Genomic DNA, 15,774 nt, shown 5'->3' on the forward strand with positions numbered 1-15,774 from the left:
TAAAGGTGGGGCAGGGGTGACTCTAGAATGTGTTTGTACGGTATGGGTATCAAATTAAGGGTATTAATGAATGTTTTGAGAGGGAGTGGCCCTTAGTTGTATATGTGAAGGCGTTTTCGAGATATCGACCAAAATGTGGACCAGGGTGACCCAGAACATCGTCTGTCGGGTAGCGCTAATTTATTTACATATATATGTAATACCACGAGCATTATTCCAGCCAAGATTCCAAGGGCTTTTGATTTCGCCCTGCAGAACTTTTTCATTTTATTCTACTTAATTTGGAAGGCGTCACACCAATTTTACAAAGTTTTTTCTAAAGATATATTTTGCGTGAATAAACCAATCCAATTACAATGTTTCATCCCTTTTTATCATATTTGGTATAGAATTATGGGATGTTTTTAATTTTTTGTATCTTTCGTATTTTTCGATATCGAAAGAATGGGCGTGGTCATAGTCGGAGTTCGGCCATTTTTTTATACCAAGATAAAGTGAGTTCAGATAAGTACGTGAACTAAGTTTAGTAAAGATATATCGATTTTTGCTCAAGTTATCGTGTTAACGGCCAAGAGGAAAGACGGGCGGTCGGCTGTGTATAAAAACTGGGCGTGGCTTCAGCCGATTTCGCCCATTTTCACAGAAAACAGTTATCGTCATAGAATCTATACCACTACCAAATTTCAAAAGGATTGGTAAATTTTTGTTCGATTTATGGCATTAAAAGTATTATAGACAAATTAAATGAAAAAGGGCGAAGCCACGCCCATTTTGAAAATTTCCTTTATTTTTGTATTTTGTTGCACCATATCTTTACTGGAGTTGAATGTTGACATAATTTACTGATATGCTGTAAAGATATTAAATTTTTTGTTAAAATTTGACTTAGTGCCCAGGAACCTACATACCAAATTTCATCAAATAAATAAAATAAAAAAAATAAATGTAAGGCGCGATAACCTCCGAAGAGATCTAAGGCCGAGCTTCTCTTCCAATTTACGTCGTGCTCCTCTTGATTTTCCCTAAAAATTGGCCGGACGGGAACTACATGTTTTATGCCGACTCCGAACGGCATCTGCGAGGCAGATGAGTTTTCACTGAGAGCTTTTCAGGGTAGAAATACACCCGGAGCGCTTGCCAAACACTGCCGAGGAGCGACCCCGCTTAGAAAAATTTTCTTCTAATTGAAAAACCTTATTTCTAAAATTTTGATGTTGCTTTGCCCGGAGTGTGAACCCAGGGCATATGGTGTGGTAGGCGGTGCACGCTACCATCACACCACGGTGTCCGCAGCTGACCAGGCTTCAGCCGCCTTAACTTTGCCCGAGAAATTGTACAACCTCACAATATATAATAGTGATGATTACTCCACTCGGGCGGGATGACCTAGAAGGTTCAATGTGGTTATATTAAATCGTTTTCGATATGTAAGGGTTGTATCTTAATGGTGCTATTTTCGAGACGAATCTATGTCCGGCAAGTACCACCAACAGTCCCCAAAACCTCCGGGAATTGTTTTTATCGCTACAACAAAAACATGAGGAATGTCGCGCTGTTTCGGAAAAAATAGACGCTGCCTATAGACAACGTGCGGTATATTGGGGCGTTCTCGTGACGCGAGCAATGAAGAGGAACGGCAATATCCCGGCCTAAGGATTAAAAGGCCCCGAGTAATGACGGACGACCCGCCGTGCTGTACAGACACGGAGGCGAAGAGTTGGTTAAGAGTATACTCCTTTGTAAAATATGGTAGGTTGAGCGAATGCCTCAAGATCGGAAATTAGTTGTGCTCTGCCTATTTCACAAGAATGGCGATCCCGCAAATCACGTCAATTACCGTGGAATAAGCCCGATTAATATCGCGTAACGGGTTCTATCTAGCTATGTATGTGCGAAAGACTGAAGCCTAAATGAATGAATGAACTCATTGGATATTTCAGTGCAGCTTCAGACCTGGTAAATCTATCATCGACCAGATCTTTACAATGCGCCAGATCCTGGGGAAGGCTCACCATAAAACAGTCGACACTTACCGCCTTCAAGGCAGCATTTGACAGTGCGAAAAGAAGTTGCTTGAATGCAGATATGTCTGAATTTAAATTCCCTGCAAAGTTAATATGCGAAACTGATCAACATCATCAGCTCCGTAAGGATTGTGAATGACCTCTCCAAGTCATTCGAAATCTGAGCTAAGGCGACTCCCTTACGTGCAAAATACAGAAGATAATTCCAGCAGCGGAACTAAGCCGCGATGGCTCATCATACCTATCCTGATGTATGGCTCGGAATTATGGGCGGTGTCGAGAGATAAGATAAGATGGCTCTTGGATGTATAGTCTTGTACGTGATGCCATCGGCGATTATCGAAGGATGGCCTCCTTGGGGTAGGCTTTTTTGTGCGGCAGCATTGGTTTTTTATTATCTAGATAATATTATATGGATATTGTTTACCAAACAAACATGGAAAAAATATTTCTTCCGCGAAATATATCCAGTTCTGGAGGTGATATCCAACATCATTGTTTAATTTTTCTTAAATCAGATAGTTCTCTAGTTGATATCCAACTTCATTCTCCAATCACTATCCAACCTTTGAGAAATATTGCAAAATTTATAGTTCTCGAGTTGACCTCCAACGTCATTAGCATTTTCAAATTATTATCCAACCTTTGAGAAATTTTGTAAAATGTATAGTTTTCGAATATTCAACATCGAAACCTTCCTTAAGGCGTCGTTCTTAAATTATTTTCCGACCTTTGAGAGATTTTGAGAAATGTACAATTCTCAAATGAATATTCAACACATTTCTCCAATTGATATCCTACATTGGATATCAAGTTAAGGTGGAGTTGAAAACAAAATCTCCAAGGAGGTGCCACCAAAACCAACAGCTGTTTATTGTGAGAAATAAACACTTGGTTGATAGCAGTAATGAAGCGTAAATAATCAAAAATAAATTATATATACGAGCCGGACCCGTGCGCATTTTGCGCAACCAATATAAAAGTCTCTTATCAAACATCAACAGAAATCAGCTGTTCTATCAATCAATTAAAACTTACAGCTTGCGCTGCCATCTGGCGTATGGTAACAACTGCCGGTAATGCAGTGCAAATATTCGCAATAGTGCCATATTGCAAATAGATTTCTTTGTGTGCTCACAGTCGTTTATTTTTAACAAATATTTTAATAAAATATAGCTAGACAAAAGCACTACGACTAATAATACCAAAATCTAGCTAATATCACCAATCGCCGTCTTTGCAACCAAAACTTTATTTATAGATTTTGATTCCAAATAAGAGCGAAAAAGGGACCCGTACATAAAAACAGCAATTAGAAATAATATATCGTTAGCTTAATGTGAAAATGTGCTAAGTCACTTTTTTTGCAAATTTGTATTTTAATGCAGTTTTAAAACTAAATTCAAAATTAATCGATCACAAAAAATAAAATTTTTAAATTTTTCATTTTTACGTGCTGTGCGCAATGATGTGTAAATGTGCTAAGTCGTCAGCTGTTAAAAAAAATGTGCTAAGTCAACCTGTCAATAATATCAATCTTAATTACTAGTCATTTCTTTGTGCGCGCATTTTATTTATTTATTTAATTCATTCGCGGCCACCGTGGTGTAATGGTAGCGTGCTCCGCCTGCCACACCGTATGCCCTGGGTTCGCACCCCGGGCAAAGCAACATCAAAAATTTTAGAAATAAGGTTTTTCAATTAGAAGAAAATTTTTCTAAGCGGGGTCGCCCCTCGGCAGTGTTTAGCAAGCACTCCGAGTGTATTTCTGCCATGAAAAGCTCTCAGTGAAAACTCATCTGCCTTGCAGATGCCGTTCGGAGTCGGCATAAAATATATAGGTCCCGTTCGGCCAATTTGTATGGAAAATCCAGAGGAGCACGACGCAAATTGGAAGAGAAGCTCGGCCTTAGATCTCTCCGGAGGTTATCACGCCTTACATTTATTTATTTATTTATTTAATTCATTCAGTCTTAAAGTACATGCTTTGTTGTTGTTGTATTAACGATAAACACACTCCCCGAAGGCTTTGGGGAGTGTTACCTATGTTGATGGCCCTTTGCCGGATATAGATCCGGTACGTTCCGGTAACAAAGCACTATTAAGGGACTACTAGCTCGACCATCTCGGAACGATTTATATGACCACATTAAACCTTCTAGGCCATCCCGCCCCCCTATTTCCATGAGGAACTTGGGGTCGCCAGAGCCTCGGCTGTCAATGAAACAGGATTCGCCACGGTTAGGTGAGTTGAGAATTGGGTTGGAGAAGTTATATATTGTGCTGGCAACCCCTTGAGAGGGTTGCGAACACAACCCCTTGAAATTGGATTTACCCAATTGAGACATGCCTTTGGTGTATGATGAATGCTTTGCGCTGACTATAATCTACTTCAATTCTTACATGTCGATAACTACATGCTTTCTTACAGACTAGTTAAACATAGAAACAATTCAAGCTTTAAACTTATATAAGCTGTTATTAACATTAAAAACACTACCGAATCGATTTGCTAGATGTATAGTCCTAGCCATAGGTTCATTCATAGCATAATCCGTTTTATGAGTTATTTAGATAAATAATCTATTATGACGAAGATCACGCAGTGGAATATATGTAATGAACAAAGTAGATAAATCAGAGCAATTCGTGTTCAAGTTTATTACATTATAGGCAAGCATGAGTGAGATAAAAGTGCTTCTGTCATGCAAAGCCTGAAGACCAAGCAATTCGTGCCTGCTGGTATATGATGGGAGGCCGTCTGGCCAGTGAAGCATACGTAAAGCAATTTTTGTAAAAAATGTTTGAACTTTCTCAATTTTATAGGAGTTAGATTCATAGAAAGGATTCCATATTATTGAGCAATATTCAATACCACTTCTGACCAAGGATATATAAAGTGCCTTCAACGTCATAGGGTCCTTAAAGTGACTGGTGTTACGTCTACTGAACCCAACCATTGCAACAAATTTTGAAACAACGAAATCAATGAGACTCCGAACGGCATCTGCGAGGGAGCTACTCACTGAGAGCTTTTCATGGCAGAAATACACTCGGAGTGCTTGCTAAACACTGCCGAGGGGCCACCCCGCTTAGAAAAATTTTCTTCTAATTGAAAAACCTTATTTCTAAAATTTAGATGTTGCTTTGCCCGGGGTGTGTACCCAGGGCATTCGGTGTGGTAGGCGGAGGACGCTACCATCACACCACGGTGGCCGCCATTAGTTAGAAATAGACGTGCCAGTCCCTCCTTCTCTGGGTTAACCGACGCAAATTGGTCACGCCAAGGGAACTTATATATTGGCGAAGATTATGTGTAGGTCTTACAACTTTAGACTAACAAAGTTGCTTCTATCATTTAAAAGAGTGGACTGTAGACTCACGGCGGGTATTTTGACTGGACACTGCCTTCTGGCGTCACATGCCTTTAAATTAGAAATAGTTTGACAAATAAATAGTATTTTTTGTGAAAAATATAATTTTAGTGTTATATTTCAATCATTACAGGGGAAGAGTGATGGGGAAACATATTGATTAAAATGTGCCAAGTCAGGAGAACAAATTTGTTTTGAGTGAGGAAATTGTGCTAAGTCATAAAATAGCTGCTGGGTTAGCATACATGATTTTTGTTTATCTTTTTCAAAGCTTCTACACTCAAAAGTATTGCAACTAAGGTATCCTCATTCACAGTTTTGAAAAAAAAAGGTTATTTCAAAAATTATTCAGTTTTTTTCGTCCCCTGTAAAATTCGTAAAAAGTGACTTAGCACATTTTCACATTAAGCTAACGATATTTGATTTCATTTTATTTTATTTTCGTGAAAATACTGTAGTATGGAATCTTACATTTGAATCCAGTTAGAAAACCACGAGTTGTTAATTAAATTTTTTCAACTTAAGTAATAGCATTTTTAACTTCATAAAAAATTCCCTCTTTTGCTCAGTACGCTATGATTCTCGAATTGAGCCACTGTTTCGAAACAACTCTTGAGATTTTAGAAGTATCCTCAAATGGTACTCAAGCCCAAATGCTTGTTGGATATATTGGACGCCATTTCGAACGAACGCAAATAACTGATAGGTTAACCAACTAGAGTTTAACCCTGCGAGATCGGCCGCTTAAGTTCAGCTTAAACTTCAGTTAAAGTAGACTGAAAAACTGCAGAATAAGGTTAAGCGTAGTTTAACTGACCAACTGAGTTTAACTTGTACTGAAAAGCCGGGCCTAAGCATTGCTCAAAAATTGGAGATTTTTTTGGTGTTGGAAATACTTGTGCAAGCATCCATTTTTTAGCAATCACAATTATGCATGACGTCATCTTCAACTTAATAAATAAGAAAAAATTTATTAATTTTTCATCACTAAAAGTCTTTTAAATTTTTCAGGTGCGCTAAATACGATGCAGCACGTCTTCACTAAGCTGCTCGCTCTATTTTTTTTTTGTTTTTTATTTTTTTTTGTTGCCCAGCAAGATGCTGTCACTCGTGAATAAATCAGTACAAATTTCGCTCATTAATTTTCACCAACCAAATGTTCGCAAGCGTATTTTTAAACGACTGCTTTTGAATGCAATTCGAATTTTTCTTTTTTTACAAAACATATCCATTAACAACTGTACAATTTTCTAGAGCTCACTCTCTGTGCAATCACCCCCCTCTCTGCCCTTTCACCAAATTTACAACACAGGTGAATCTCACAGCACCACAAAAAAGAATTTTGCTTACCCGAAATAATTTAAAAACATGCATGAAAAAAAGAAAAACTATAAAAACAGGCAATTTGCACGGATTTGCAATTGGGCGAGATATCAAGGAGTGACTCATCACCGCAAGCGTGTGCCGTCTTCTAAGGCATAGACGTTGGTGACTGTAGGTAGCTGCTGGTCACATAACTGACTCGCTGGCGCTAATTTTGTGATTTTAGAACTAAAAACGTAAAAGAGTGTTGTTTTTTTCTGTGCAATTAAAAAGGATTAAAGAAATTAAGAAACAACTTCATTTTATTTTAAGAAAAAATAAAATAAAAAATAGAAGGCCATAAGAAGTTTTTGGCGGCAAATCAAATTACGGAACTTTTGGTGGTCGCATTCGTTCCGTTTTGTGGAAGAGGACTTGTTTAACATGTTTTGTGTGAGTTTTTTGTAATTTTTATTTAATTGAATGTGCGTCTCTTTTGATGTCTAATAAAAAATGCTGAAAAATTGGTTTCCATGTGCATCGTACCGATTATGAGTTGCGACGAGTCATCGACGACTTACAAATAGTCCAACATAAGTAAGCACAAAATTATTAATAAATCAAACCAAATAACGCTAAAAAAAGGGATTCTTCAGCTTGGTGGTTTATTTACATAGCGCGCAGTCTTATCAGCGTTAACCAAGAAATAATAGCGATAAAATCAATAACAAGCGATGGAATTAGTGAAATTTAAAATGAAGCCGTTTTAAATGAAAAAAAAAGACTAGAGTTGATGCAAACAAATAAGCTAAAATATTTTGTATGCTATAATGCAAAAGAGCTGAATAAAACAAATCAGCACGAAATATAAAAACGTTCAAAAAAATATTCAAAATTGTATGCAAAAAAAATTCCAAAAATTTTTAATTTAAAATTATTTTAACAAAAGTTAAGCAAAATGATCCATAAAAAAAAACTAGTAAAACTAAAAAAAAAAATATAAAAAATTTCAATCAAATTTCCAAAAAAATTATAAATAATCTAAATCTAAAATTCAACAAAAAAATTGTTCAACCAAAATGAAAATATAGTACGTTTATTTATAAATCTCTTAAAAAATGCTTTTAAATAATATTAATATTATATATTAAAATAAAATTAAGAAATACTTCAAAATAAATTACAAACAATTTTAGAAAAATTGCTTATGATTTCAATTATATTAAATTTAGAAAAGACTAAAGAAAAACAAAAAAAAAAAATTGTATCGTAGTTATAACAAATTTCAAAACCCAAAGAATTAAAAAAATCTCAAAATAGCGAACGGCTGTAGAAATTTCGGCGAAGAAATGACGAAAATATGTGCCATATCGCTAGCTTAGAGTGCAAAGGCGTCAACTGCACTTTTTGAAATTTAACAGGAGAGACAGAAAACTGTATTAAGAAATTTACATTACATTTTGCAAATTTTTTTTAATGGGATTTTATTTGCTTGGTTGTTACACACATGTACAGTAAGTAAAAAAAAAAAAAACAAAATTCCATCTTTGATTTAGAAGGCTTTTTATCATTTAGCACCCTTTCTGTTGTTAATTTTGATTTGGGCATGACATTGGCACCTTTTCTATAAGAAAATGGTGGTATCAATTTTCCATTTGATTTAAATAATATTACATAATTTGTGTTTTTAATGCCGATAGCATTTAATATTTATTTAAAACTAGAAGACCCGGTAGACGTTGTCCTGTCCTAAATTTGGCCTACCTGCGTACATTTTAATAAGCTTTTTCCGTCTGACTCTACCCTCCCCCCTCTTCACTTTTTCCTAATCCTTTTATTCACTCCTCCCTCCGCCTTTTTCGCTTCATCTATCTCCATCTTCGTCTCATTTTATCTCTTTCTCAATCTCCTTTTCTCTTCTCTCAATTTCTTCTCATTCTTCTGCATCCCTTATTGCCTGTCCCGGAGGGTGGTGTGTATTTTATTCAAGTCCAGTCCCAGTCCCACTCCGAGTCTCAGAAACCCCCCAATTAATTAAACACCAAGCAATTACACGGAAGTATATCCGCACCACCTGAAAATATGAGTGCCACTGCGTATACGTAACATTTTATTATTACGTATAAACAAATAAAAAAAGTTTCAATAAAATAATATTGCGACTATAAACTGAGATATAACCTATCCTATCTCTCAAGTTAGATCAAACTACACACGGGGTGCAAAACAAATTCAAAATCGGTTCAGTAGTTTAGGAGTCCATGGCGGCCAAAAATGTTGTGACAGGTGTTTTTATATATTAAGATAAAAACATTTGCATTGTATACAGTCTTGCTTCGTTGCTGTGACTTAAATTTAATTATAAAAAATTATTTTCTAAGGTTTTTATCACATGATATCCATAATTTTTTATTTCAAATGCTTCATAAAATACCGAAATTGAAAGCGGCTTTATTCCATGTTTTGGACACCAATCTTTTACATAAAAATTGTAAATCATTCGTTTTGAATTCTATTCGGGTAGAAGATATTTTTTTGTGTTGCTGCACGACAATAGTGCGACTCCATGACTGGCAAAGAATCCAAAAAATAATTTAAACATTTTCCTTGATTTGCAAATGTGAATGAATTTGCAATTGTCATAGGTATTGGATTTGAATTTTTGATACTGGTTACATGCCGCTTTCCTCAATTCAGCATTGCATATCTACCAATGTCCAGTGTATTTAAAAAAAAAGTTCTGCACACCCGCATATTTTTATTATCTATTTTTAGGTAATATTTTAATTATTTATTGGTTGTCCGTTCTCTTCACGTTTTACACGTCTAACTAAACGACATGAAAAAAAGAGTTACCAATTTTTTTTTTAACGATGTATTTTTATACTCAGTTGAGCAGAGCTCACAGAGTATATTAACTTTGATTGCATAACGGTTGGTTGTACAGGTATAAAGGAATCGAGATAGATATAGACTTCCATATATCAAAATCATCAGTATCGAAAAAAATTCGATTGAGCCATGTCCGTCCGTCCGTCCGTCTGTCCGTTAACACGATAACTTGAGTAAATTTTGAGGTATCTTGATGAAATTTGGTACGTAGGTTCCTGGGTACTCATCTCAGATCGCTATTTAAAATGAACGATATCGGACAATAACCACGCCCACTTTTTCGATATCGAAAATTTCGAAAAATCGAAAAAGTGCGATAATTCATTACCAAATACGCATTAAGCGATGAAACTTGGTAGGTGAGTTGAGCTTATGACGCAGAATAGAAAACTAGTAAAATTTTGGAAATTGGCGTGGCACCGCCCACTTTTAAATGAAGGTAATTTAGAAGTTTTGCAAGCTGTAATTTGGCAGTCGTTGAAGATATCATGATGAAATTTGGCAGGAACGTTACTCTTATTACTTTATGTCTGCTTAATAAAAATTTGCAAAATCGGAGAACGACCACGCCCACTTTTTAAAATTTTTTTTTTTAAATTCAAATTTTGAAAGAAAATTTAATATCTTTACAGCATATAAGTAAATTATGCCAACATTCAACTCCAGTAATGATATGGTGCAACAAAATACAAAAATAAAAGAAAATTTCAAAATGGGCGTGGCTCCGCCCTTTTTCATTTAATTTGTCTAGGATGCTTGTAATGCTATAAGTCGAACAAAAATTAACCAATCCTTTGTGAAATTTGGTAGAGGCTTAGCTTCTAGGACGATAACTGTTTTCTGTGAAAAAGGGCGAAATCGGTTGAAGCCACGCCCAGTTTTTATACACAGTCGACCGTCTGTCCTTCCGCTCGGCCGTTAACAGGATTACTTGAGCAAAAATCGATATATCTTTACTAAACTCAGTTCACGTACTTATCTGAACTCACTTTGTATTGATGATGTTCTGGATCACCCTGGTCCACATTTTGGTAGATATCTCGAAAACGCCTTCACATATACAACTAAGGGCCACTCCCTTTTAAAATACTCATTAACACCTTTCATTTGATACCCATATCGTACAAACAAATTCTAGAGTCACCCCTGGTCCACCTTTATGTCGATATCTCGAAAAGGCGTCCACCTATAGAACTAAAGCCCACGCCTTTTTAAAATACTCATTAACACCTTTCATTTGATACCCATATCGTACACAAAAATTCTAGAGTCACCCCTGGCCCACCTTTATGGCGATATCTCGAAAGGGCATCCACCTATAGAACTAAGGCCCACTCCCTTTTAAAATACTCATTAACACCTTTCATTTGATACCCATATTGTACAAACGCATTCTAGAGTCACCCCTGGTCCACGTATATGGCGATATCCCGAAAAGGCGTCCACCCATAGAACAAAGGCCCACTCCCTTTTAAAACACTTATTACACTTTTCGTTTAACACCCATATTGTACAAACACATTCTAGAGTTAATCCAGGTCCACTTTTATAACGATATTCCGAAAAGGCGTCCACCTATAGAACTAAGGCCCACTCCCTTTTAAAATACTCATTAACACCTTTCATTTGATACCCATATAGTACAAACAAATTCTAGAGTCACCCCTGGTCCACGTTTATGGCGATATCTCGAAAAGGCGTCCACATATAGAACTAAGGCCCACGCCCTCTTAAAATACTCATTAACACCTTTCATTTGATACTCATATCGTACAAACAAATTCTAGAGTCACTCTTGGTCCATCTTTATGGCGATATCTCAAAAAGGCGTCCATCTATAGAACTTAGGCCCACGCTCTTTTAAAATACTCATTAATACCTTTTATTTGATACACATATCGTACAAAATAAATTCTAGAGTCACCCCTGGTCCACCTTTATGGCGATATCTCGAAAAGACGTCCACCTATAGAACTTAGGCCCACTCCCTTTTAAAATTATCATTAACACATTTCATTTGATACCCATATCGTACAAACGAATTCTCGAGTCAGGCCTGGTCCACCTTTATGGCGATATCCCTAAATGGCGTCCATCTATAGATCTATGGCCCACTTCCTCTTAAAATACTCTTTAATACCTTCCATTTGATACACATGTCATACAAACACATTCCAGGGTTACCCTAGGTTCCTTTTACAACATGGTGATTTCCCTTACTTTGTCTCCACAGCTCTCAACTGAGTATGTAATGTTCGGTTACACCCGAACTTAGCCTTCCTTACTTGTTTAATTCTCTTTTGATCTGAATTAAAATCGCAATTTTGTAAAAACATACAGTTGGCGCTTTTGCACTCTAAGCTACCGATATACGAAAGCATTTGGTGCAATTTGCAGCTTCTAATTAATATATTGAGGGATATTACAAAAATACTTCATATCGGTTGTAGGGGGATATATGTTATAGTGATCTGATCCGGTCGATTCCGATAAATGTCTAATCCGACGCCAAAATATACCCGCTGACAAATTTTGAGGGAAAAGTTTGCGTTCAAACAGACGGATGGACGGACGGACAGACGGGCATGCCTCTATCAACTCAGATCGTCATGCTGATCAATTATGGTATATTTATGCTCCTTTAAGGATTTACAATTTTGAGATTGATCACAAGCTTATTATACCATTTCATTAAAAGTATTCAAAGTAAAAACAAAGCGTTTAAGAAAATTCAAAATCGCTAAAAAAAAGATCAATAATTTTAAATAATTTAAGAAAGAGTATATTTAATGAAAAATAAATAAATAAACAATAAAAATTTAATATCAATAAAGAGTCAAACAAAGTTTTTGAAATAGCAAAAAAAAAAAAAAATTCGAAAGGATTTTTATATAATTTTAAAACAATTTTAAAAATTTTCCAAAAAACCTGAGCGCATTGAAAAATTTCTAAGCCTCAAACTTTTTAAAAAAAAGTTTTAAATTTCAAAGTATTTTGAAATAGACTTACAAAATATATTAAAACAATGCACTAAAAAATTCTGAACAAAGATAAAAAAATTATGTAAATAAACGGTGAAACAAATATAGGTTTTTACATTTGTAAGAAACAACTTTTCTCTAAAATGAAAATGATATTCTAAACGAATTTTCAAAAGTTCTAAAACTTCACAATGTAGTAAAGTTTGTGTATTCATAAATAAAACATTAAAACAACTCATTATTTCAAAAAAAATCCACAAAAATTCTGAATAAATTTAAGTTTTTGAATAAAAAAAAAAACTACTTTAAAATCCCAAAACTCAAAAATCATATTAAGAACATTTCAAAGGATTTTAGGAGAACAAAGTAGTAGCATAATAACTTTAAGTTTAATAATAAATTTAAAAGAAATTCAATTTAATAATAAGTAATAATCCAATAAATTATTGTTTTCAAACCCACAACTTCAAAAAAATAAATAAAAAATTATTAGAATTTAATTTAAAAAAACGTTACGTAAATCAAAAAAGTAATAAATTGGAAAAATTTAAAAAAAATAAAAAAAAAATTTTTTTAATTAATAAAATTCAAATGAAAATTATTACAAAATCAAAAAGTAATAACTTGCAAGAATTAAAAAAAATTAAAAAAAAAAATTAATTAATAAAATAAATTTAAAAAAATTGGAAATTAATAAAAAAATAGAAAAAAAATAATAGGAATAAAAGGAATAGAAACAAAAAGGCAATTCTTAGAGACAAGGCATCTGCCTTTACACTGGTATGAATGCTGGAGATTCGAGTTCAATACTCAGCTCCCGAAAAGCTAGCTGATGAAGAAGTGAAATTTAGAAACATGTCCTAGTACCATCGCCGTTTATAACCTTTACAATTTTTCTCTAATATCAATGAAAAAAAAAAAACACCTAAAAGACAAAAAAAAATAAAACAATTAAAAAAATGAAATATAAAACAAATGTAAAATTTAAGTTATTAAAGAAAAAAAAAAAAAAATAAAAATTAAAATAAAAAGAAAAATAAAAGTGTTCAAAAAATATTACAAAAAATTTTTTTAAATAAAAAAGTCAAATAAATGAAATTTCTAAATAAATACCAATGGTATTAAAATCGTAAAAAAACTTTCTAAAAAAATTTTTTTTTAAACCAAATTACAGCATGAACTACTGTGCTACAACCGTACGGTAGCTGCAACACAAATGTGAAGTGCCATATAGTAGATAGTAAAAAACAAACACCAAAGTCACAAAACCAAAGATAACACAACACGTAACTCCAAAACTAGCTGATAACATACAAATCAAAATAAACAAAAAAGGAATAAGCAAGAGACCACAAGAATATTAAAAGAATCAACAAAAATGTCGGGTATATTTCGCAGCACGTCGTTAAATAACACCAGCTATTCAACACCACAAAAACGTTATTCTTTTGGAGCTTTTTGGTAAGCACAACAACAACTCAACGCATTTGACTAACTATAAATTTTGGTATTTTTTTTTAATGTACTAACAAATTTATGCTCATTTCCGTAGAATGTTTAAAACCAATAAAATCTGCATGCGTGCAGTGTGGGGTTAAGCAATAAAATTGGAAGAAATTAATAAACCATCAATTTCTTTAAGAGGCCAATGCATGAACAAATAAGACACCGAAGGAAATGAAATAGAATTAATCGTAAAAACAGCTGAAAAGGAAATAAATTATCCAAGGAAAGACTTAAACTAGACCAGCTTAAATTGTCTATACATACATTAGAGGAATAAAACATACATTTTTATAAAATTTATTGGCGTAGTCGCTCAACTTTTGTAGGACTCAAACTAATGGATCAGAAACATTAGATGTGATGGACAATTAGTTCAAACCCTTTAATTTGGACAATAAATCTGTTAATGTCATTAATGGATCATTTTGAAACACGTTTGAGGTGCGGAAGCACGAATCCGCAGAAGTTGGCTGACATCTTGGCCATGACTGGACATTTAGAGAGAAAATAAGCGAACGTTTCTTTACATCTCACCTTTCCATAGTTTCTGATCCCTTTTCTATCCGCTTTGCCTGTTGACCTGTGCTCCGTAGTTCTGGCTCAAAGATCATATTTACTCGGCGATTTTACAGCTTGACGTAGGGGGTACTAATTTGGAATGATGGTTTTTTGTTTTGGTATAGTCTCTTGAAAGTCTCTTTCTAACACAGCTCAGCCTTGCTTAGTTCATCTACTTTCAATATCCTCAATATTCCTGTCAGATTTGACAGCTGCATGTAGCATCTTCTTGCAGTTACCGACTACTTTAGAGAAGGCTAAAAGAGAGTTCGTAGTCGTAGGCACTGCTTGGCTGTCTGTGTGGAGGCATACCCGGGGCAAACCCATTAAGCTGCGTGCTATGCATTACAATAATCAGCAATAATTCGAAATGCTATATTACTTCGGAGTTTTTTTTTTCGCTATTGCTCCCGCTCTGAATATGAGCAGAAAATGGAGCAGAGCCGCAACACAAAAAGTGATAGTATCTTCATGCTCTGCTACGAGCTACGTCGTGTTTTAGAGCGGAGCCATTTGTATTTATAGCTTAGCGAGAGCGAAAAAAAAATTATGCTATTTGCTCTGTTGGGCAGAACTTTGTCTTTTCTCGCGCTACTGCTTATCTCCAACAACTTGCAATACAATGTGGGGAAAGAGGTGAGTGTCCCGATGCAATAACAAGAACAACAAAAACAAGACGCTACAACAACAGCTTGAAGACCCACAAATAAAACCACAAGTATAAAAAACAGCAACATCACAACGCTACATCAGATCCAATAACAAAATCAAGAGAAAAGACAAAGTACTGAATAACAATACCAAACAGAGCAAATAGCATTTTTTTTGCTCCTGCTCGACTACAAATAGCATTTCGTTTGTAGTTGTTATTCTGCTATTTGCTTCGCTCTAAAACACGATGTAGCACGTAGCAGAGTATAAGAAATGCTACCACTTTTTTATGCTACGGCTCTGCTCTATGCTATGTTCATGTTATTTTTTCGTTGCTATTGCTGCTATGGAGTAGCAAATGTAAACACTGTGTTGGACGGCGCTTTATTACAAATACAGTATTCTTGTTGCATCTGCTAGGAAGCTACTAACCAAGTTCGGGACGCAGAAAAAATATTCACCCTAAGTTGCTGGAGGCTTTAACTG

General features: G+C 34.9%; 1 protein-coding gene across 8 annotated transcripts in view; it reads left to right on the plus strand.

Moving 5' to 3' along the window:
• Nucleotides 1-15,774, plus strand: part of LOC137243827 (centrosomin-like) — a 148,535-nt gene that overhangs the window by 63,444 nt on the left and 69,317 nt on the right. For 3 of the 8 annotated variants that reach the window (XM_067771993.1, XM_067771994.1, XM_067771992.1), the window contains exon 2: nucleotides 13,748-14,034. The exons of 2 other annotated variants lie outside the window; for them this stretch is intronic. In XM_067771993.1, coding sequence (XP_067628094.1) covers nucleotides 13,952-14,034 — 83 coding nt within the window. In that variant the 5' untranslated portion in view covers nucleotides 13,748-13,951. Of the gene's footprint in view, nucleotides 1-6,897; nucleotides 7,298-11,284; nucleotides 12,218-13,747; nucleotides 14,035-15,774 lie in introns of those variants that run through there. 3 more of the 8 variants (XM_067771990.1, XM_067771991.1, XM_067771989.1) reach the window with 3 other exon arrangements.

The sequence above is a fragment of the Eurosta solidaginis genome, chromosome 3, assembly GCF_040869045.1.
Source record: "Eurosta solidaginis isolate ZX-2024a chromosome 3, ASM4086904v1, whole genome shotgun sequence".
Taxonomy (NCBI): Eukaryota; Metazoa; Arthropoda; class Insecta; order Diptera; family Tephritidae; genus Eurosta; species Eurosta solidaginis.